This window comes from Choloepus didactylus, chromosome 4 (genome assembly GCF_015220235.1).
Source record: "Choloepus didactylus isolate mChoDid1 chromosome 4, mChoDid1.pri, whole genome shotgun sequence".
NCBI lineage: Eukaryota > Metazoa > Chordata > Mammalia > Pilosa > Megalonychidae > Choloepus > Choloepus didactylus.
In genome coordinates this window covers 153375889-153397205 of record NC_051310.1, presented here as the reverse complement: position 1 = coordinate 153397205, position 21317 = coordinate 153375889, and the positions used below count along the sequence as shown (strand labels likewise).

The window sequence follows — 21317 nt, the reverse complement described above, 5'->3', positions numbered from 1 at the left end:
TTAGAGCTATGACACCAGAGTTTTCATTCTCTCTCCTCTTGATTCACTCAATGGCTTGGTAAGGCCACTATCTTTTCTTTTCCTCCCTCCCTCACACCCCTGACCCCTCTCTCCTTCTTTCCTTCTGTAACAGTGATTTTTCAAATATAATCTTAAAACTGTAAGCAAGCAGGAAATTGTAAAGTAGCCTTAAAATGTAATCTTTAAAACAGCTTTTAAATGGAACTTTAAAATGGGAAGTAGGCAGGGAGTGAGAACACTTGGTCTTACAAAGCAACAAAATATAAATACGAAGTGTGCAGCAATATGTAAATATAAATTCTGCATCCAGATTTGAATAAACTTTCTTCTATGGTCTCCAGACCGCCAAGCAATGAATAAAGCCTTTTCGTCTATCTCCCTAGACACACATGGAGGCACCTAATTCCTGAAGGAAGTAGGAAAGTTCCAAACCTCTGTTACTTGTTAACTAAAATGATTATCTCTCTTTGTCTCTGATGGGTATGAAAGCCAATTGAAAAATCACTTCGGAGAGACTGATTTGAAAAATCTTCCCCTGATACCCCCGCTGGTGGAAATAAACCCTCTTTTCCTCCTCAGCCTTTTTCGGTGTGACTTCCACTGGCCACGCCAGGCAGCAAACCCAGATTTGGGAGGTGCCCCTTCTATACTTCCTTCCTTTTTGGTAAAAACATTTTTTCTCCAAAATATCGGCCTTATTCCCTAATAGTTGTGTTATCCAAAATTCCACTGTTATAATTTCTTTGGGTTAAGATTAATAATAGTGAAACACCTTCAATTCATTGAGTATTTACTATGTGCTTTACATGTATTATCTCATTCCATCCACACAGCAATACTATGACATTGTTGTTAACTCCGTTTTACAGATGAAAAACCTGATGCTCAAGAGGTGAAATAATTGTTCAAGATTTTGTGAATTAAAAGGCAAAAGTTCTTGGAATGAATAAAAATTCCCATGCTGTATTCTGAGATTCTGTTTTAGGAAGTTTGGGATGACACTCAGCATCTGTATTTCAGTAATTCTTCAGGTGCTGTTTAGGATTAGGTAAACTTTCAAAACGCAGACATACAGTAATAGCTTGGGAAAAAAGTAAGGAGAGTTGGATGACACCAGTGATATAGCCACCTGGAGAAGTTCCATGAAAAGGAAATTTACCAGGTACTAAATAATAATTTGCCATACCTCATAATCGTACTTGAAATGGTACTGGATATAAGGCCTAGGTTATCTTCTGGCCCTTCAGAGGGCTTGTGGGGGGCCTACTCTGTCTAACTCCCAGCATTTGTTCTTTTATAAATACTTACTTCCTTCACTGGTTCCTGATACTCTTTACAGAGTAAAAGTGGCTGGGACCGAAGATAAAGAAGGAGAGTTAGAACAGTCTGGCCGCTTATCTCAACTTACTCTTCAGGGTCCTAGAAGACTAAAATAAATGATCGCTTTTACTAGAAGATCTTGGATACATGTGGCCACTTGTATTCTTACTCATTTTTAGTTGCTCAGCCTTTCTTTTCTGCCTGTTAATTCCAACTGCTCTAAATTTATTTTCAGCCAATATTACTGTGGGTAATTTTATGGGCTGCTCTCCTTGTGTGGATGTCTGCAGATGTTCTATTTTTCTTTATCGTTCTAACTGAACTGCCACTTCCTTTGTATTACTTTCTATATATCATCTTTCCATGACAAATTAGCTATGACTTTTATGCTATAACATTGTGCCCACAATTCTACTATAACACTCAAGTACTTTAGAACTCATGTCATTGTTTTCTACCGGTAAAAAGTTTTGGGTGGGGCTGCCAGAATGGCAACATACAGATTTCCAAAAATCTGCTCCTCTGTAAAAGCAACACAAACACTGGCAAAAGTGTTCAAATAAACCTTACCAGAACTCTGGAAATAAACCAAAAGCTTGCAGCAATCCCAGGGTCATTTATTCAATAAAATGGCTGAATCTCAATTTATCTTCTTTTAACTTGCTCTGTTCCACCCTCTTCTCCCTTCCTAGAACACACAGAAAGGATGAGGAGTTTATGTGGAACCATTAGCACTGAAAAGGAGGACATGGAATATGACACACAGGACAGGATAAAGGAGGAGGAGGAATTGGTATTATCCACGTTGCAATACGTCAGAGTCTTTCATTGGCAAGAATGAGGGATTTTTAAGGGGCAGGATTGAGGGAGCATATACCAAGTGTTAGCGGAAAACAAGTTAAGTTTACGCAAATGTAGAGGAGATAAAGGTAACCAGAGTAAAGGAAGTCAAGGAATTATGAAGACAGGCATTGGGCAGACCATTTATTAAGATTGTGAAATCGCCCAAATATTTTTTTATTGATTACAGGTAGGTGAAACCACACAATATGTGAGGAGCGGTCAATGGGATTTAAAGTCTTTTTTTTTTTTCCGAGTCTGCCTCCTTCACATCCACTTGCTGGTTTCTTAAGTCTTCAAGGACAGGTGGCTCACAGTCTGAACTTATCTGCAATTCACTAACATCACAGACCATTTTTAGGAACTTCCTAGAACTTTGTTCAAGGCATCCTTCATCTCTTTATTCCAGAGGCTGTAGATCATGGGGCTGAAAAAAGGGGTCAAAACAGAGCTGAACACAGTAGTGAACTTCTGCATGCCCTCTGCTTGTCCTGATCCAGGACTCACATATGTCAGCATGACAGAGCCGTAGAATAGAAACACCACAGCCAAGTGTGAGGAGCAGGTGGAGAAGGCCTTCTTCCGGCCAGCAGCTGATGGCAATAGCATCACAGCCCTCAAAACCAGAGTATATGAACCAATGATGTAGAAAACGGTGGCAAAGATGAGGAGGGAGCTCATGGTGCCACATATGAGAACAGTCCCTGGGATTGGGACACAGGCTGAAGCCAGGGCTAGCAGGGGACCCAGGTCACACAAAAAGTCATCAATCACATTAGGGCCACAAAATACAGCCGGGTAACAAGTGTCACTGGGAACAGAAACCAGAGGAAACCATACACCCAGCATAAGATGATGAGGCTGCTGCAGAACTTAGTAGTCATGACAGTGGGGTATTGCAGGGGGCGACAGATTGCCAGGAATCGGTCATAGGCCATGATGGAGAGAAATAAGCATTCGGTCGTGCCTAGTGAGAAGAAGAAGTACAGCTGCAAGATGCATCGAGTGAAGGTGATGGTTTTGGTCTTGGAGAGAAAGTTGGCCAGCATGTTTGGCACATCAGAATTGACATAGCAGATCTCCAGGAAGGAGAAGTTGGCCAGCAGAATGTACATGGGGGTGTGGAGCTGACGATCCCAGCGCACTGCACACATGATGGCCGTGTTTCCCAGGAGGGTCAGGGTGTAAGTCAAAAAGAATATGGAAAAAAGGAAGATTTGTATTTCCCAGCGGCAAGGGAAACCCAAGAGGATAAACTCACTCACAGTGTGAGAAATATTTCTGGCCTCTGAGCTCATGTCCTCCTGTCCTGTGAAGATTGCAGCAGAAATTACATACTAAGAATTGCCTCTCAATTCTTCCCCAGGAGAGGGGGCATACTTCCCTAAGCATGGGGAGGGAATCTAGATCAGTGGTTTCCATAATTTGATTGGATACCCAGCAATAAAGTTGTTGAGTATATTCCTTTATATATGACTATTATAAACAACTGTCAATCAGGACTGCAAATCTTGGTAAAGCTTTTTGAAAAAATGTTCTCTTGAATTAAAATAATAATAATAATTTGAATATTTCCTTTCTGCATCCCTTAGTGGGTTTTCTGGTGCACCCCACTTTGGAGAACACTGATTTAGACAATATAGTCAGGTGATTGGCAAAAGCTAGAGTGAGGTGTAAACTTTTACAAAGATAATTCAAACATAAATAAATTAACAATGGCAGATTTACTGAACAAAACATAATTTACTACATAACACCTAAGTGTCACATGGAAGGGGAAATGGGGCTTAAGAAGCTAGATATGAAAATAACCACAGGGTAACAGCGACTTTAAGTAAGTTAAAACTTAGCTACATTATGCAATCATTTCTAGACCATTATCAGTATCTATTCTCTATTTTTAAAGGTAGGATGTGTAGTGTGTGGGCTATAGACCTTGATGTTAGAATCATATGGGAAAGCCTTTGAAAGATGTGGATTTCAAACCAGGTTTTGGCCTGGGTTTGGGAACCATGGGTGAGGCAGAGCTCAGACTTTGGAGGCTTTATAGATCTGGGCTCTGCCACTTCCTGAGCAGGATTTCCTCAGGAAAGAACTCAACCTCAGAGAGTGAATTACTTTCTCTGTAAAATGTGAATCATAATTCATACATTGCAAGGCTGACATGACAATTACATAAAATCATATAGGCAAAAGCAGTCTATAATTTGTGAAATGCTATAGAATATAAGCTATTTTAAATTGTTCAGGAATTATTATGCTATATATCATACTCCCTTGCTAATCTTAGAAATTAAACTGATTTCAAATGCAAAATAATTTTTTTTTTTTTTGCCAGAGGAATTTTAGCCACATGATAGGCCAGATACATGTGTATACATGTGTGCATGTGAATGTATGTGTCTATAAATATTTGAATAGGGGGATAGTAGTTTGGAGAGGGCTCCCCAGTCCCTTAAGACCACACCAAAGTTGGAACTTTTGAAAAGCTTCTTTGTAAGCTTGTTTTAGCCCAGCAAAGTCACCAGAGCTCCCATTTTCTCCTTACAGACTTCTTCCCTGGCATGGATTATATTACAGACTTAAATGATAGGATCATTTGCCTGATGGCTTCAATGTAGTTTGCATTAAGGCCTCCCAGTATTGAGTCTGCAAAGCTTCCTGGGTGATCTCTTCTGACACTGTCCCATTCTCACCCTTCTCCCCTGTGGGAGTCCCTGTGGAAGTCAGGATAGAGCAGCATCAACAAACACGATTTCAAAACATGTGGCCTTGTGGAAATCAGGTTTCTGATGCTGTTTTTTTTTTCTCTCTGGTGTTCTTTGCTTTTGTGGTTTATACAACTCAGGAGAAATCATTACTATTCTTTCGAATACAAGGAAGAGAGAGAATCTTATCTCAATTTTAGGCCTTGACTTTGATTAAAGCTTAATGTAGAAGTCTGTCATTCCTTCTCACTTATCTTTTTTTCTCCTTTCTCAACTCAGAAGCTCAGAGCTCAAAATCTTTCTTCCCATTTCATAACAACATCACTTCTCTGGAAAAAAATCCAATAAACTCCTGCATAATCTTAACCTCCAACATCCAGGAAGACTTGAGCAGTTTCTGAACATGTTTCCTTGCTATCACATACACAAGGGCACATGACCCCATGGCCTGCACACCAGATCTTTTGGAGCAGCATTTACTGGGGAGACCCATGGACCCAGCTCAGTCAGAGGCCTCCTATGCTTGTTGTAATCACAGTAGTGCACAGCAATCTGGCAAACAGGACTTCAGGTTCCAAGTGGGGTATCCCAAACTTTGGGCTGGTGTGAGGTTTCTTAGTTGCATGATTTAGGAAGCACTTACTCTTCCCTGATGTCTGTGGGGCCAGGATATAATCTCAAAATGATGATGAAAACTTGACTCCAGTCCTATATCCAGGTTCAGTGTTTGTGGCTGGGGGGAGTTAGGCATCAGCTCTTCTGGTGTGATTGGGGGTCTGAGGTCTAAGCTTTGCAGTTTCAGCTTAGGGCAGGCTAATAGCAGGATTCTCCACATCAGCCAAAGTGACACAGGAGGTGATTGTCTTAAGCACTGGGCAATAGCTGATTTCATTTCCATGGAGCCTTGCAGGAGGGCAGCTTCCTTTTGGCAGGGCAGCTTAAAAGCATCATTTTTAGGACAAGTTAACTCCTCTGTCTGATACATATTACATTTTTTGACTTTCTCAATTGCTCTATATGGGAACCATAGCAAGGATTATTATCTCTGTTTCATAAATGAGGAGATGAAGGCTCAAAGAGTTTAAATGTCTGAGGCCCCCAAAAACCAGTAAGTGAGAGAGCCATGACAGGAGTCCAGGCTCTTTTGGCTCCTAGTTTACTGTTTTCTCACTTTGTTACAGGACCCTTAGTGAAAATGTTTCTACCATGTCACACCTCTCAGGGAAAAACTGCACTGAACTAATGAATGAATCACTACTGTAGATATCACCACATTACCTGAGCGGAAAGAGGTGGGGTCTTCCAATTTCCCTCAAATCACCCCGCATATGAAGAATTATGGGTTTCCCTCTTTGTTTTTCATTTTTTACATGGCTATCTTATTTTTGTAATAAGAATAGTTAAAAAGTATGCAAACATTACCCAACTTAGTTCAGCTTCAAGAGCTGTTCTTAATCCATCCTTAAATGTAGTCACCAGCCATCTAAAATGAGATTGGCTGCAGATATTTTTTTATGGCAATAGTTTAAAAAAGTGATTCCTAGAATAAAAATGAAAAAAACAAGCAAACAAACAAACAAAAAAACCAGCATTGAATTGCACAACACAAACAATGAACCTTAAGTTAAATCATATACTATGGTTAGAAGTATGATTATAAAAATGTGCTTTCATCAGTTGTAACAAATATACCACAACAATGCAAGGTGTTATTAATAGGGTGGTATATGGGAATCCTGTATTTTGTACATGATTGTTCTCTAAACCTACAACTTCTCTAATAAAAACAAGAGGTGATTTCTCTCAATTAACTTATCTGAATTGAGGAGAGCAGAGCAGAGATTCTACTTTTAGCTGACTTTTGCAATATGTGATATTCAGCTCCTCTGTGGCTATCATAACTTCATGCAAATCACCCCTCATCCATTCATACAAAATCAAGATAAATGATCAACAATGAATATTCTTGAAAATAAAAGAAAGGAGAAGAAAAGAGAGGAATAGAAAAGAAAAGTTACCAGGTAATAATATTATAGACACTGAGAAGACATATAAGGGGGTTTCAGGCAACTGATTCTTTGCGTTTTTGATGTTATAATTCTATTTGTCAGTGCCTTTAGCATTACTTCTATTATTTTTAATTTTTTTTTTTTTACCAATTAGATGTTTTGCCCCCTTTTCCCACTACATCCCTGAGTTCTCTACTTGTTCTTGTAGCCCATAGGACAGTGTACTATGTCAAAGGGACATACTTAAGGGAATAGTTGAATTTTGTCCCTTATTCACCTGTTTTTCCTGTTCACTGGAGGAGATAAAGAAACTGTCATCTGGTCTCTCATTTCCTCCAACAGTGTATTGCTCACATTCACCGGCCTTAGAGAAATCATGATTTGAATAGGACTTTGAAAATTACATTTTCTTTGTGATCTGAGCTCACTGAATCTTGGAGCTGGAAGAGATTTTAAAGTTGTCTAACCTGTCCTTCCACCAGCAGTGAGATCCCTCTGTGCCACCAGCTTACTTAGTGGTTAGATAGCTTCTGCTGGAATATCAGCGACAAGGAGCTCATCACGCAGGAAGGCAGTGTGTCACCTTCAGAACAATTTTCCTTGTAGAAGTTGTAATAAACTTCCTTGTTCTCTCTTGACATCTGAGTCAGTTTCCCATCTTGATTTATTGTCATGCTCTTACTTCTGTCTCAGGGAAGAAAAGTTAATACTTACCAAGTGGCTATCATGTGCAGATATTCTGTTAGGATTTTGAATATGCATTATCCTTAATCCTCCAACAATTACAGAGGTGATAAATGAGGCTAAGTAGACAGTGCAGACTCACAAATACAGTAAGTGGCTGTGCTATGTTCTTTCCACTATATGATACTGATGCTCAGAATAAGTGTACACAGCAGCCTATAAAAATATTTAAGGAAAATGCTCATGTCCTCCTTGAATCTTCTCTATTTAAACTGAGCATTCTTGGTTTAGGTCATTCAACAAAATGACATGATTTTCAGGCTGCTCACCATCCTGGTTGTCTTGCTTTGATTATTCATACCCCTCTGAAAATGTGAGAGTTTGTATTTTACCAAAGCCTTTAGAGTTGTTTGTGAGAACTTCTTTAAAACAGATCATACCCATCTGATACTATGTAGTTGATTTTGAAGGGTAGGAAATTAATTATTATATTTCACTAAGTGTGATCTCTTAGGCTTTGGATTGGTCTTCAAAATATTAGCTATCTTTTCTGTTTTTGACTACAAATTTGATAAATGTTTGTTGTGTGTTCCATCTAAGTCTTTGATTAAAATCTTAGGTAGAACATGACAAAATGCTTTGTAAGGTCACCTAAAACACTTCCTAGGTTAATGTGTATTATTATCATCAATTGAAGACAGATAGCTAAGCTAAAGGTACATAAATGGTACAAAGGGAGTGAAAATGTCATTGTATCTCTGGAAAACATTGTTGAAAATATTCTGAAACACATGGTTTTATTAAAAATTTTTAGAACCACCTTCTAGACTTTTCCTTTGTGCTATTAAAAAACTTCTCCACTTCAGTTTTTATAAAATTCCTTTTAAATTCTCCAGAATTCTTTAAAGATACCAGTAATGGTTTTGGAGTCACATCTGTAAAATTTCTCTGCAGCCTGGGATATAATTTGTCTAAGTCTGTGAATTTAAGCTTATATAAGATAAAATGGCTGGCTGCTATTTTACTTCACTGTCACATCAATTTCCTTTTACATGTTTGGTCTCCCATCTTTTGAATGTGGGTCATTCTTTGGAGCTCCCCATATTCTAAAAGATGGGTGCAATGCCACTGTCTCTTCTGAGAGTAGGAGCTGGCCAGTTTTTTTTTTTTTTTTTTTTTTTTCTTTTCACCCTGGAGCCATCTCATCTCATAAACCTTGCCAGTAAGAGACCACAGTGCTATCACCGGAGTTTGAAGCTCTGCTTTCTTATTTAGCTTATAGTCCAGTGAAAAGCTAACTAAATTCCGTAGAGAAACCTATTCTTTCCTTGTAATTCTTTATTTATTCCACTAATCAACCTCTCACTCTCTCATCCCTCATTGTTTTTCTCTCCATATATTTCTTCTAAGATGACAGGTTGACTTGGCATTTCTGCCCTGAAAAATCACTGGTTAGAAAACTCATCTTGTATAGTTTCAGTACTTGCACAATTAAAGATAACTTGTTTTATAACATTTTTAATAAAGCATTTTAAAAACAGCATTAATTTTTTGATTGCTGTCCATCAAGGGCTTCAGATCATTTTTTATTATCTGTCACTTAGATGCCATTTATTGAATAGTTAGTTACGTGCTAGGTACAATTTTTTCAGGCTTTTCTTTTCAACTTCATTCTGTTTTGTATTTGATCACTGGCCTAAATGATTTAAAAGATTTTATTAATGTTTACTGAGGCCTACTGTATTCTTGCCTACTTTTCAATATAATAGATGTTTTGGAGCATACATTTATATGCCTGTAGGGTGAAGATTCTTAAAATTAAGAATATTATTTTCAATAAATTAAGAGGGATTTCAGGAGTCAATATGAAATTGTACTATAATGTGTAAGTTAAATCTATAATCTCTACATTTCTGCTTGAAGGTTGTTAATTTAAATATGAAAGATGTGATTTTTTCTTTTGTTTTTCAAATTGGCAAAGACGAAAAATTGCAGTAACTGTTGGTGAAGGTGCAATACAATGACACTCAGAAAAACTTGTATATATGTATTTTTTTCTGTGGCAGGCAATTTAGAAATATTCAGATACTTTAAAATGTTTATATCCATTAAAAAATTAGAGTAATGGGAGAAATAATAATAAGGATATTCATCAGAACAGTGCATAAGAATTTCCTGAGGTTCATGTGAAAATGTAGATTCTGATTCAAAAGGAATGAAACAGGGCCTGAGTTTCTAAATTTTTAAAAAGCAACCAGATAATTTTGATTCCTTGAGTAGCAGATTTACACAGTCCTTTATACTTTATAGAGTTCTTTTTATAACAAGAGTTTATATAATGCTTTACAAACATTTCTATAGAAAAAGAAAATACATACAAAAGAATAGAAGAAAATCTTAGAAATGAAACAAAATTAATAGTAGTTAGATTATGGATTATATGATTTTCTTCTTTAAGTCTATACTTCTCAAAATCTCTATGAGCAACATATGTTACTTTTATAACCTGAAAAAAAAATCATTGTAAAATATTATTTCTAAAGTCTACCCTCCCTAGGCACTTTTTTGTGACTTTTGCTACTCTTGGACTTCTGTCAGTAAGTATATTCCAGGGTGGCAGGAGGCTCCCTGTTTGTGCCATGTTTGACTTACCTTGTGGGATCTCATCTTCACTTCATTTGCTAATTGGGTTTAAAGTCAAAAAAGTCAGCTTCTGTGCCAGGGTTGTAAGGAAAGGGAAAATTCCCGGAGGGCATCCTGAAGGCTGTAGTTTACTTTTGGTGACCTGCACCGTTTCATAACCCCAGGGCTGGGATTAGAAGTGAAGTTTAGAAAATTGAATGCAGTGTTGTGAGGAAAGATAATCATCAGCTTCTGGAGAGAATTTGCATTGTTACTCCTCTCTTATTTGGAAGGAGTTTTATCTTAGCCCCAGTCTAGTTTTCTTCCCTAAAAGGAACCAAAAGGAAAATAACATTCCTTTGAATTTTGGATTTTACTTTTCTTCAGAAAATTTTATTTTAAGGATAATGCTGTAATTTGTAATAAAGTTCATAAAAGTTGTGGCAATAGTAAATATGATTAAGTGAAAACAATGTAAGTCTTTATCTTATAATTTTTCATTTGCCTTTCAAACTGACAAAATTTGAAACTAAGTCTTTTTTCAGCCAGAGACTGTAAGATGGAAAGGTACTTTTTCAAACTCATCTTGCTAAATGCAAAATGGAACACATGTTTTCCTCTGTCCCATGTTTATGAAGGACAGTTGAAGGAGTTGATAGCAGTACTGACTGGGAGAGGGGAACAGTGATGGCAGATGAGCTTTCTCCTGCGCTTTATGTCCCCTGGGTCTCAGAATTCTGTCCCTGGAGCTTTCACTATGAGTGCCTTTGAGGAAATGTTTTTCTTTTTCTTTTTGCATGACAGTTAAAGGCTCTTTTTTGGATGCCATACTGCCCACCCCCTTCATCCCCCACACATGCAGTGATATGAATGAAAGCTTGTATTTTCTTCTTGTCCCTGGTGAAATTATCTCTGGGACAGAGCCAGCTTCCCTAAAGAGGACCTTTGCTGAGACTCACTCAGCTCCAGGGCCCTTACCCCAAGGACCTCTCCTTCCATGAGTTCATTTTAAATATCTGTTACTCCTTTTCTCACTGGAGCCAGGATTCCACTCTGTTGACACACTGTCCATTTGTCATGCAAATCTTGAGCCTCTTTTTCTGATTAATGGAAAACTTATTTTGTGTCCTTATTTTAAAATTTATTATATTGATCCACAAGTCTATTCGTTCTTGTAGGGACATTTGACTTTGCCATCAAATGTTAAAGTTAGTATTTATTGAAAGTTTATTATATGCTGGGCACTGAAATGTGTAATTTTTTTGAATAATCTTATTTCATTCCATAATAACCCAGTAAAGTAAATATTATTATTTTTATTTTACAGGTGATGTCATTGAAGTTTAAAGAAATTAATTACTTAATTTATTCAAGGTGTCCCATCTAATAAATGGTAATCTGAATTCAGATCTCTCTGAGAGCAGAGTCTGAGTTCTTAAATTTGAAAATATTTACCCTGCATCTTGACTTTGCAGGGAAGGTAAACTATGATGTCATTTCATGCTTGACACTCTGACAAAGTTTTACATGTAAGTTATTTTGTTCAATCCTTGAAACACCCTGTGTGCCAGGTATCACTGTTGTAATGAAAAATTATCAGTTTTTTTGTTGTTGATCAAAATAATAAATGTTCATTGCAAAAATCTGGAAGATTCAGAAAAGTTAAGGGATACCAAAAAATTACTGGCAATTTTACCAAGTAGACATAAATTCGGGTAAAAACTTGGCATATTTATTGTTGTCTTTTGGTTCTAATCATTTTTCTTTATATATTGAGATCACACAGCATTTATAATTTATTATCCTGCTTACATAGGGGTTTTTTTTTCATAAAATTAAACCTCTTCATAATTATTTTTGAAGCTGCATAATAGTGAATTTTATTTTTTTTTCATTCTCCTTATGTATTTAGGCTAATTTCAATTCTTAAAATAATGCAACAAAAATCTTTGCCTTTAAATGTTCATTTAATTTTAGAATATTTCTGTAGAACAGATTATTAGAAAGAAAATTATAAGGTAAATTATCTATGCAGTTTGATGTTTTCAATATATTTTTCCAAATTGTTTTCCAAAGTGTATTCTCAAAATATGTGTTTAAGAGGATGCCATCTTACAGATCAGGGATATTACTTTAAAAATTTATCTCTACATTGATAGGAGAAAGCATTCCTATGTTATTTTTTAAGGCTGCAATCCTTTGATTCCTAGTTACATCAAGCTATTTCACACTTAACCATTTGCATTTTTGAAAAAATGTTTATTCTGGTATCATATATGAAACCTAAAATTTCCCACTTTATCCACTTTCAGGTATACAATTCATTGGGTTAACTACATTTACAATATTTTGCCACTACTGCCACCATCCATTACCAAAACTTAGGCGTTTGTATTTTCTGTTGAATGAATTGTTGATTGTTGATATTTTTGTCCGTTATATATATAGTGATTGCCTCATCAACTTTTTTGAGTTCTGTATATACTATTAACCTTTTTCATTTTTTTTGCAATTTTTTTTAGTTGTTTGACTTTTAATTTAGTTTATAGATGGTTCATAGATTTTTTAATGGCTGTAGTTCTAGAACTTGCACTCTGACAGGGAGACAAAAAAAATAAAGAATAAATAAAATAGATATGTAAGTTTAGAATTATTTTAGACTATAAGTGCTATAGAAAAAAGAAACTAGTTGAGTTGAAAAGGAAAATTGGGATTCTCAGGTGTGTGTGTGTGTGTGTGTGTGTGTGTGTGTGTGTGTGTGTGTAGGTTGGACGAAGATTTGAAGGATGTGAATGAGTTAGATAAGAAAATATTTTTTAGGAATCATTCCAGGTAAAGGAAACTATAAGAAAAAAGATTCTAAAGTGCGTATATGCTGGTGTTTATGACTAAAACACCAGAAGGCTAATATGACTGTTGGCAGAGTAAGGGGGAGAGGAGAAGAGCCATCAGAAGTAACAAGGGTACTGGGTTGGGTAGGGATGTAGAAGTCATTTTCATGATTGACCTTTTTCTGAGTAAATTAGGGATCAGGGGAGGAATTGAGCAGAGGACAGATGAGACCTGGTTAAAATTTTAAAGTATCACTTTTTTTTTATTAGAGGTTTCCCGTATACCACCCTATTATAATTGGTTTGCATTAGTGTGGTATATTTGTTACAATTCATGAAAGAATATTTTTATAATTATACTATTAACTATAGTTCATCATTTACAATAGTGTTCACTGTATGGGTTGTACATTCCTATCTTTGTTTTAAAATTTTTGTTCTAATAACATATGTACAACCTCAACTTTTAGCCATATTCAAATATTTCGGTGCTGTTAATTACTCTCACAAAGTTGTTCTTCCATCATCACCATCCATTCCAAAAACTTTAAAATAAACCCAAATAGAAAATCTGTCCAATTTAAACATTGACTCCTCATTCTCTCTCCCCTCCCCCCAACCCCTGGTAACCTGTATTCCAGATTCTTACTCTATGAGGTGGCTTATTCTAAATATTTCATATCAGTGAGGTCATACACTATTTGTTCTTTTTGTCTGGCGTATTTCACTCAATATGGTGGTTTCAAGGTTCATTCATGTTGTCACATGAATCAGAACTTCCTTTCTTTTAATGGCTAGATAGTATTCCGTTATATGTTATAGTCCACATTTTATTTATCCATTCATCAGTTGATGGGCATATGGGTTGCTTCTGGCTTTTGGGAATTCTGAATAATGCCACTATGAATATTGGTATACAAATATTTTTTGGGTCTGAAATCTAGAAGTGGAATTGCCAGGTTATATGCTAATTCTGCACTTAACTTTATGAGGAACTGCCAAACTGTTTTTCCCAGTGTCTGCACCATTTCATATTCCCACCAACAATGAATGAGTGTTCCTATTTCTCTACATGCTCTCCAACACTTGTAATTTTCAACTTTTTAAATAGTAGCTGTGATGGTTAAGTTCATGTGTCAAATTGACCAGGTGATGGTGTCCAGGTGTCTGGTCAAGGAAGCACTGGCGTAACCATTACTGCAAGTGAATTTGGGGCTGGTAAATAAACCAGAAGGCTGATTTATTAAATCATCAGTCAGTTGACTGCACCTGTGACTGATTACATCAACAAAGGGCAGGTCTTCCACGATGAGAGAATTCAATCAGCTGGATTTAATCCAATCAGTTGAAGACTTTAAGGGGGAGAGAGAGGACCTTCACTTCTTCTTTGGCTAGCCAGCATCTCCTGAGGAGTTCACTGAACACCTTCATCAGAGTTGCCAGTTTGCTGCTCTCCTACAGATTTGGACTCGTGCATCCCCACTGTTGCATGAGACACCTTTATAAAATCTTATATTTACAAATATCTCCTGTTGTTTCTGTTTCCCTAGAGAACCCTACCTAATACAGTAGCCATTCTAGTGGGTGTGAAATGATATCTCATTGTGGTTTTGATTTCCATTTTCCTAATAGCTAATGATGTTGAGTGTCTTTCGTGTGCTTTATTGCCTTTTGTATGTCTTCTTTGGAGAGCTGTCTATTCAAATCTTTTGCGTGTATCTTAGATGGGTTGTTTGCCTTTTTATTGTTGAGCTGTAGGATTTTTAAATATATTCTGGATATAAAACCCTTATTGGATATGTAGTTTCCAAATATTTTCTCCCATTGAGTAGGTTGTCTTTTTACCTTAGTGATAACGTCCTTTGATGTGCAAAAGTGTTTAATTTTGATGAGCTCAAATTTATCTATTTTTTCTTTTGTTCCTTGTGCTTTGGGTGTAAAGTCTAAGAAACCATTGCCTCTGTGGTGGTTTAAAACTGCATGTACCCCAGAAAATCATGTTCTTAAAGTGAATCCATTCCTGTGTGTGTAAACCTATAGTAAATAGAACATTTTGATGAGGTTACCTCAGTTAAGGTGTGGCCCAGAATGGGTCTTAATCCTCTCACTGGAGTCATTTATAAGAGAATGTAATTTAGACAAGGAAAGAGAAAGCTACAGAAGCGAGAAGCTGAAATCAATGAAACCCAGAAGAGAGGGGAGGGATGCTGCCATGTCCATTGCCATGTGGCAGAAGAGCTGAAGATTGCTGGCAGTTGGTCTTTGGTAAGAAAACATTACCTGATGATACCTTTATTTGGACATTTTTTCTCAGCTTCAAAACTGTAAGCTTGTAAACTAATAAATTCCCATTGATAATGCCAGAGCATTTCATGGTATCTGCTTTGAGCAGCTCAGCAAACTACAACAGCATACCACAAGATCTTGAAGATGCTTCCCCATGTTTTTGCTTAGGAGTTTTATAGTCCTGATTTTTATAGTTAGGTTTTTGATCCATTTTGAGTTAATTTTTGTATATGGTGTGCAATAGGCACCCTGCTTCATTCTTTTGTATATGCATACCCAGTTCTCCTACCACCATTTGTTGAAGAGAGTGTTTTTTTTACAACTGGGCACATTTGTGAAAACTCAGTTGTCATAGATGGGAGGTTTATTTCTGAACTCTCTATTCAAATCCATTAGTCTATCTATGTATCCTTGAGACAGTATCCTGCTGTTTTGATCACTGTAGCTTTGCAATATGCTTAAAAGTCAGGAAGTGTGAGTCCCCCACTTAGCTTATTCTGGGCCCCTTAGTCTTTCCAATAAATTTGATGATTGGCTTTTAAATTTCTGCAAAGAAGGCTATTGGAATTTTGATTGGAATTGCATTGAAACTGTAAATCATTATGGTAGAATTGACATCATTATGGTAGAACTGACATCTTCCAATACATGAATATGTAATGTCCTTCCATTTACTTAGATCTTCATCAATTTCTTTTAGCAAAGTTTTGTAGTTTTTTTGTGTATAGCCCTTTATATTCTTGATTACATTTATTCCTAGATATTTGACTCTTTTAGTTTCAATTGTAAATGGATTTTATTTTGTTTTCCTTCTCAGATCACCCATCATTAGTGTATAGAAACACAACTGATTTTTGCATGTTGATCTTGTACCCCACCATTTTGGTGAATTTGTTTATTTGCTTTAGTAGCTTTGTTGTAGGTTTTCTAGGACTTTCTCTATATAGAATCATGTCATCTGCAAAACATGAAAGTTGTACTTCATCCTTTCCAATTCTGATGCATTTTATTTCTTTTTCTTGCCTAATTGCTCTGTCTAGAACTTCCAGTACAGTGTTGAATAACAGTGGTGACAGAGGACATCCTTGTCTTCTTCCAGATGTTAGAGGGAAAGCATGTTGTTACCAGTGGGTTTTTCATATATGCCTTCATCATGTTGAGGAAATTTCCTTCTATTCTTATTATTCTAAATGTTTTTATCAAGAAAGGATGCTGGATTTTGTCTAAAGGCATTTTCTGCATCAACTAAAACAAACACGGTTTTTTTCCTCTTTGCTCTGTTCATGTGGTGTATTACATTAATTACTTTTCTTATATTGAATCTTCCTTGCATCCATGAGATAAATCCCACTTGCTCTTTGTCTATAATGCTTTTAATATGGTGTTGGATTTGGTTTGCTAGTATTTTGTTGAGGATATTTGCATTTTAGTTATAAGATATATTGTTCTGCAATTTTTTTCTTGTAGAATCTTTATCTGGCTTTGTTATTAGAGTGATGTTGACCTCATAAAATTAGTTAGGTAGTGTTTCCTCATCTTCAATTTTTTGGAAGAGTCTGAGCAGGATTGGTGTTAATTTTTCTTGGAATAATTGGTAGACGTCATCTGTGAAGACATCTGGTCTTGGACTTTTCTTTGCTGGGAGTTTCTGATGACTGAGCTATCTCTTTATTTATAATTGTTCTATTGAGATTTTATATTTTATCTATATTCAGTGTATGTTATTTGTGTGTTTCTAGGAATTTTCTCATTTCATCTAGGTTGCCAAGTTTGTTGGCATATAGTTAGCCATAGTACCACCTTATGATCCTTTTCAGTTCTGTGGGGTTAATAGTAATGATCCCTTCTCATTTCTCATTTTATTTATTTGTATCCTCTTTCTCTCTCTCTCTCTGTCTGTCTGTCTCTCTCTCTCTCTCTCTCTTTAGCAGTGTAGCTAAAGGTTTGTCAGTTTTACTGATCTTTTTGAAGAACCAACTTTTGGTTTTGTTAACATTCTCTCTTTTCTTGTTCTCTATTTCATTTATTTCTGTTCCCATCTTTGTTATTTCTTTCCTTCTGCTTGTTTTGGGTTCAGTTTGCTGCTTTTTTTCTAGTTCCTTCAGATGTGCAGTTAGGTCTTTGATTTTAGCTCTTTCTTCTTTTTTAATGTAAGCATTTAAGGCTATGAATATCCCTCTGAGCACTACCTTTGTTGCATCCTATAAGTTTTCATATGTTCCATTTTCATTTTCATGTTTTTTAAGATAATTACTGATTTCTCTTGTGATTTCTTTGCTGACCCATTGATTGTGTAAAAGTATGTTATTTACTTCCAAGTATTTGTGGAGTTTCTAGTTCTCTGCCTTTTTTTGATTTCATTCAAAAATCATTTTTTTAGCTTCATTCCTTTGTCAAGTCCTTTGAGACTTGTTTTTTGACCCATTAGGTGGTCTGTCTGGAGAACCATTCAGGTGCACTTGAGAAGAATGTGGGTCCTGCTGTTTGAGGGTGAAATGTTCTCTCTATATTTGTTAGATCTACCTTATTTACCATGTAATTCAAGTTCCCTTTTTCCCTGTTGATCATCTGTCTAGGTGATCTGTCTGTTGATGAAAGTGGGTATATTGAAATCGTCAACAATTTTTGTAGAGGTTTCTATTTTTCCCTTTAGCTTTGCCAATGTTTGCCTCATGTATTTTGGGGGCACTGTGTTGAGATGCATAAATATATATATATATATATATATATATATATATATATATATATATATATATATATATATATGGATTTACCCTTTTATTAATATATTATGTCCTTTGTCTCATAACAGCTTTTGCCTTAAAGTTTACTTTGCTCTCTTTTAGTTACTATTTTCATGGTTTGTCTTTTTCCATGCTTTCACTTCCAACCTATTTGTGTTTTCAGGTCTAAGTCTCTTGTAAATAACAAATAGTTTGATCATGTTTTTTAAAATCCATTCTACCAATCTGTGTCTTTTGATTGGGAGTTCAATCTATTAACATTCAGTATTATTAGTGTAAATGCAGTACTGACTTCAGCATTTTGTCCTTTGTTTTTTTTTAATAATAAATTTTATTTTGAAATAAGTTCAATTTTACAGGAACAGTTGTAAAAACAGTACAAACCCCATACATAGAACTCCATCATACCCCGACCCCCCTCCCCTGATACCCCGATTCATCATCTTTAAGATCCTGTCACACCACTGTCTCTTTCTTTCTCTCCCTCTCTCCCTCCCTCCCTCCCTCCCTAACACCCATCATCTATTGCTCTGTCCTCTGAATATATGAGAGCAAGCTGCACATATCTTTGAACAAACAATTTAATTCACATATACCTTTCCCATGGACAAGAACATTATTTTATGCAATCTCATTTAACACAGCTAAGAAGTTCAAGAAATTCAACATTGATATAAAGCTTACATTCTATATTTCCTTTTTTTTTCTTCTTGTGTCCCATCTGGGTCCCTTTGAGTCTCCTCTCCTCCAACCTCAGATCCCATCCAAGATCATCCTTGGCAATTAATTGTCATCTATTTAGACTGTCTTATTTTTTTTTTTTCAATTGTGGAAGGATATATATAGCATAACTCTTCCTATTCCAACCCTACCTAGCATTCCATTAGTGGGATTAATCACATTTTGAATGTTGCAATGCTATCACCTTCTGACCATCAATTTCTAGAAGTTTCCCTTCACCCCAAACAAAAACCCTACCCTCATTTCTTAACCCCCCATTGCCCCTTCCCCCACTTCTTGGAACCCCTACTCTACTTTTCATCTCTTTGGTCATATTCTCTGATCCTTTGTGTTTACCATGGGGCTTAAATTTAACATCTTAAATCTATAACAATCTTGTTTTTCTTTGATACCAACTTAACTTCAATAGGACACGTAAACTGTGTTCCTATACTCCTCCATTCCCCAATCTTTATGTAGTTGTTGTCAAGAATTACATATTTTACATTGAGTCCAAAACCACCAATTTATCATTACAGTTTATGTATTTTAGATCCTGTAGGAAGTAAATAGTGGAGTTATAAATCAACAATGCAGTAGTATTGGTCTTTATATTTACCATGATATCTTTACTGGAAATCTTTATTTCTTCATGTGGTTTCAGTCAATTGTTTAGTGTCCCTTCCCTTCAGCCTGCTTAGGACTGATATACTGGTGATGAAGTCCTCAGCTTTTGATTATCCAGGAATTGTCCTTTGGTTTTTATATGTCATCTCTTTTTTGTCTCTTTTTTCCTTTATTGCAAACTTCTTTTCTGTATATTTGATGTTTTGTGAGATCTGTTTCATCCCTTTCTCATTTCCATTTCTGCATATTTTTAATATACTTTCTTTGTGGTTACTAAGGTTACTAAGGTATTATTATTACTAAGGTATTATATAACCTTAGTCTATAACCTACTAATTTGTAAAGATACTATTCCAGTTTGCTAATACTACTGTTATGCAAAATACCAGAAATGGATTGGCTTTTATGAAGGGGATTTATTAGGTTACTAATTTAGAGTTCTAAGTTCATAAAAGTGTCTAAACTAAGGCATCAACTAGAGGATACCTCCACTGAAGAATGTCCAATGGCATCCAGAACATCTCTGTCAGCTGGGAATGCACATGACTGGCATCTGCTAGTCCTTTGCTTCTAGGTTGTGTTTCAAATGGCTTTCTCTAAAATGTCTCTCTTAGCTGCTCTTGGGGCATTTTGTCCTCTGTTAGCTTCTCTGGAGCAAGCTCTGGGCTAGTATCTCAAAGTGTACATCAACATCTGGGTCTGGGCCTTCTCTTTTAAAGGACTCCAGTAAGGTAATCAAGACCCATGCTGAATGGGTGGGGCCACACCTCCATGGAAATAATCTAATCAAAATTATCACCTACAGTTGGGTGAGTCACATCTCCATGGAGACAGCCTAATCAAAATATCCCATAAGATTGGATTAAAATATGGCTTTTGGGAGGATATAATGTATCCAAACTGGCATGGCCAGAACACGTCTGTCAGCTGACAGTACGTGGCTGGCATTGCTGGTCCGAGGGCTGGTTTTTGGTAATGAATTCTCTCAGTTTCTGTTTATCTGTGAATGTTGCAAACTCTCCTACATTTCTGAAGGACAGTTGGGCTGGATAAAGAATTCTTGGCTCACTGTTTTTCTCTTTCTTTTCAGTACTTTAAATATTTCATACCAGTGCCATCTTGCTTCCATGGTTTTTGATAAGAGATTGGAACTTAGTCTATTGAAGATCACTTATATGTGACAAATTACTTTTATTTTGCTGCTTTTGGTATTCTGATTAGTATGTGTCTTGGAGTATGACTATTAGGGTTTATCATGTTTGCTGTATGCTGAGTTTCTTGGACATGTTTATTTATGTCTTTCATAAGAGTTCAGAAATTTTCAGGTTTTATTTCCTCAAATTTCCATTCTGCCCTTTTCCTTTCTCTTCTCCTTCTGGGACTCCCAGGATCCATATATTGGTACACTTCATGCTGTCGCATGTGTCCCTTAGACACTGCTCATTTTTTTCTACACTTTTCCTCTATCTCTTCTTCTGACTGTATGACTTCAATTGTCCTGTCTTTTGTTTCAATTGCTGTCTCTTACTCAGCATCCCCTTTTCATTATACTTTTCAGTCCTGGGTCCTGTCCTTACAGCAGTTCAGTTTTCCCTTTTTTGTGTGAGACATTTTTGCCACAGGGAACTTCCCCGTTAGGGTATTCCACCCCAGGGAGCCAGATTGGTTCAATGTTCATAAAGGCCCATTTTCATTTTGGTGGTGACTCTTGAGGTGCTTGGGACTGAGTGAGGGGGTGAGATCTTGACTGGCAGGTCCAAGTCATAGATGTCCTACCCTTTCTTTGTGCTGTTTTGTTCCCTTTACCCTTGATTCAGGAATAGTGGAGTCCTTCTCCAATCTCAGCCATTCTCCGGATTTCCAAGCAAGTTGGTCTTTATTTTTTTACATTGCTTTGTTTCACTG

At 36.4% G+C, this 21317-nt stretch overlaps 1 protein-coding gene across 1 annotated transcript; it reads right to left on the bottom strand.

Moving 5' to 3' along the window:
• Window positions 1–2538: 2538 nt before the first annotated feature.
• LOC119532218 (olfactory receptor 11H6-like) lies at window positions 2539–3479 on the bottom strand. The gene is given in 2 exon segments (XM_037834417.1): window positions 2539–2972; window positions 2975–3479. Coding segments are annotated over 2 exon segments (939 nt in total).
• Window positions 3480–21317: the final 17838 nt, after the last annotated feature.